The 3,656-nt window shown below is 44.0% G+C and overlaps 1 protein-coding gene across 1 annotated transcript; it reads left to right on the top strand.

The window, feature by feature from the left end:
* Positions 1 to 208: 208 nt before the first annotated feature.
* LOC109897528 (forkhead box protein Q1-like) lies at positions 209 to 3,268 on the top strand. Its single transcript, XM_020492033.2, has one exon. The coding sequence runs from the start codon at positions 464 to 466 to the stop codon at positions 1,499 to 1,501; it is 1,038 nt and encodes a 345-aa protein (XP_020347622.1). The 5' UTR covers positions 209 to 463; the 3' UTR covers positions 1,502 to 3,268.
* Positions 3,269 to 3,656: the final 388 nt, after the last annotated feature.

Here is a 3,656-nt window from a genome sequence, read left to right as displayed (position 1 = left end):
TTTTTAAAACACAGTTCTTATCTCTTCCTCGTAATTTAAGCTTTTTATACGTTTAATAGAAGGAGCGTGCAATCATAAATCCCACAATCATTTCAATGGATTTGAGATTACTCTGAGCTCGAGATGATAGACCACGCCCCTTGTGGGCAGTCCCTCGCGGAGGAATTATATTATAACAGGGCGCGTCTCCTGAGACAAATCTACTCTCTACTGCTCATTAGTTTGGGTGCTCGAGTTCCTCTGTACAACCGAGCTCCTATACAAAAAGCGACCTCTGCTTTCAAAGACACGTGCACTGACCCCACTACAGAAACAGATTCACCGGCTACACCTGCGCCTCTCTGAAGAACCACCACAGACAATCTATTTGTTTCACTTTTAGACGAGGCGAACTGCACTGCGAGGAACTCTGACAATTCCACTGACAGGTGAGAGGAGGAAGATACCAAATAAAGATTTAAACATGAAACTTGAAGTGTTTTCCGCAACCCACTTCGTTCCCTTGGAGGTGTGCAGTCACAGGGATGCAGAGGGAACTGTCCCCTCTCCCCTATCCGGGGATGAGCTGGGCTCAGACGGGGACTGCGTGGCCAACAGTCCAACACCTGCCACCACGAGCAGCGCCGATGGCAAGGGGAAGCCCTACACCCGCAGACCCAAGCCACCCTACTCCTACATCGCACTCATTGCTATGGCCATCCGGGACTCCGGCAGCGGCAAGTTGACTCTAGCTGAGATCAACAACTACCTGATGAATAAATTCCTGTTCTTCCGTGGCAGCTACACTGGCTGGCGGAACTCGGTGCGCCACAACCTGTCGCTGAATGACTGTTTCCTCAAGGTGCTCCGGGACCCGTCCAGGCCCTGGGGCAAGGACAATTACTGGATGCTGAACCCGAACAGCGAGTATACCTTCGCAGACGGGGTGTTCCGGCGCAGGAGGAAGCGCATCAGTAAGTGCCGATCCAGCGTTGGTTCCAATAAGGACATCAAGACCCCAGACGAGGAGACTCGCTTCTCGAGCACTCCATCTGCGCCCTCCCGGGAGGAGAGGGTTATGGGAGCTAAGTTCTCCAGCTCTTCCAGCTCCTTCTCCATCGATAGCATCCTCAGTAAGCCCTTCATAAGGAGGGAGGATAGAGACCACACTGATGCAGACAGTGCATATACCAACCCCGGTGCCCACCGGTGCTACTGGCCCGCCGGTGCCCACCACATGCTGCCCCACACCCTGGGCTACCCACCCGTATCCCCTGCTATGGCGCACGCACATGCACAGCAGTTGTATCACCAGGCCAGCTCAGGTGCGTCGCGCATGTTGCACGCATACAGGTGCAGCCTCGCGGAGCAAGCCGAGCACAGCAGGGACCCACGCACAGCTGTCCACATGACGTCACAGGGCTACATGCCAAACTCCGATGCTGCTTTCTCCCGGGTGAAGATGCACACAGCGCAAGGTGGCAACTGTCATCCTTTCCAGATAGACTCATTGCTCTCCTAAAGTCAACATAAGGGACAATACTGTAATGATGTATCTTAGATTTGCCATGTGCACTCTCCTATACGCTCTACGTTTTTCTAGTTTTAAAAAAGAATTCAGGGCTTTGAACAGTTTCCAATGAGAAGTCGATTAGCAAGAATGAAAAACGTAATATTTTTGTTGTTGTCAAGTGACTTTACTTCTGTCTGGTTTTTCCTAGGACCGAGCAAATCAGTTGCAATCGAATGACATGACATTCCCCTGTGTGTGTGTGTGTGTGTGTGTGAGTGTGTGTGTGTGTGTGTGTGTGTGTGTGTGTGTGTGTGTGTGTGTGTGTGTGTGTGTGTGTGTGTGTGTGTGTGTGTGTGTGTGTGTGTGTGTGTGTGTGTGTGTGTGTGTGTTCGTGTGTGTGTGTGTGTGTGTGTGTGTGTTCGTGTGTGTGTGTGTGTGTGTGTGTGTTGATGTGTGCGTGCGTGCGTGTGTGTGTGTGTAAGGTAATTTCTACTGTAAACGACGGCTTACCATGTGCCAAATATGAAAATATATAAATATTTGTGTTGTAGCCTAGTTTTGTATGACTTGCTGCAAAATATTCATTTAAAATATTTGTTCGATTGTTGACTACTGCACAGAAAGGAAATACAGTTTTCCTAAACATTGATTCATGCACGATATTTTTCTGAGCGAAAATAAAAAAATATTTTGGAAAGAATTATCAAAGCAAACCACAAGTATGTATTCTTTATTTTCCTTCGGTTAAAGCCAAGACAAGGGCAATAAAAAGTAAATATTATTTTTTTCTCCATGAAGTATACTTAAAGTGTGTTCGGAATCAGGGGGTGGGAAAAGGTTTGCATGTGCATAAGGAAGGAATGGGAAGATCCCATATCTGCCAGGAAATAAGTGCATATAGCGCCTGCAACTCTAGCGCTGTTTTGGCGTCCTTCTCATCCCACTTAAACCACTTAACTTCCAGAGGAATGAAGGTTATACATTCATTTCAGACTTATATTTCACCCCTTTGCCTACTCTGCATAGCATGGCACAGCTAGGAAGCTGCAGTGTAAGGCACAAATTATGTAGAAAGGGGTATACATATACACATTTCACCCTTCTGTCTTCCTCTGCCTGCACGGCACGGCTAAAGAAGCATGCAGGATTGTTAGGCACAAATTACAGGTCGGTTAAGCTATTTCTAAATATTTAAGGCTTGTGAGATCCGTCCCAGGAATGGGGAGTGCTGAATTGTGTCAAATAAGTCAAGAAGGATAATTAACATTAACGACAACACACGTCTGAAAAGGACGTTCCAAGTGAGGATGGGGTTTGCGTTGTACGGACATTTCGCTTCACAATAGCAGATCATGTGTAGTTATAATAAATAATATATATTAAGTACAGTTAAAATATAGACGTCTTCTCAAGCTCTAAGTAGTTTAATTAAAACAAACTAAAACATTATTCATAATTGTCCTCCAATTCGAGGATGGAATCTCAGACTTGGGGAAACGTTGCTCCATCTCCTTTGGTTTAGGGTAAATTGTGACAGAGCATGTCAATCAAAATATGTACCCTACTCATTCAACATTCTCTGTTCTGTGGCGTTCACATGGGTAATGTGCCCGGGGTCCGGGTCAACTATAAACAATGTACAATCAAATGTAGAGTGTTCAAATATGACATTTGACTTTACTCTGTACATAAACCTTGTAGGCTACACAATCATTCTTGTTTCAGTCACGCAATTCAAAATGTCTGTGTCATACTGAAATAAATGTGTATTATAGTAAACAATACATTCGTGCATTTTATGTTTGTTTCTTCATCATAAACACTTTAATAGTTGGATCAAAAAATATATCCGACCCTTTTTACCATGCTGTATGTTCAGGATTTTTAATTTGATTTTTAAACATGACACACGTTGCATCAATTTCCTGATTTGCTAAATTAGACTTACAATATCTTTTGAATATAACAAAAATATGTGGGATGAATTACAACAACAACCAAGACACCGACCTGCATATTCTAAACGATATACAGACCAAAACCGTTTTTGTTTCAATGTTTCATAATAAATTACAAGTTAGTTATGTAATCTGTAAAATATTGATAAGCAATGTAGGCTACTTCAAGTGCATGAATTAATTATCACAATACACTTGTGATATTA

Source organism: Oncorhynchus kisutch, linkage group LG10 (genome assembly GCF_002021735.2).
Source record: "Oncorhynchus kisutch isolate 150728-3 linkage group LG10, Okis_V2, whole genome shotgun sequence".
NCBI lineage: Eukaryota > Metazoa > Chordata > Actinopteri > Salmoniformes > Salmonidae > Oncorhynchus > Oncorhynchus kisutch.
Note: the sequence above shows the minus strand (reverse complement) of the source record. Positions and strands in the feature narration are given on the sequence as shown.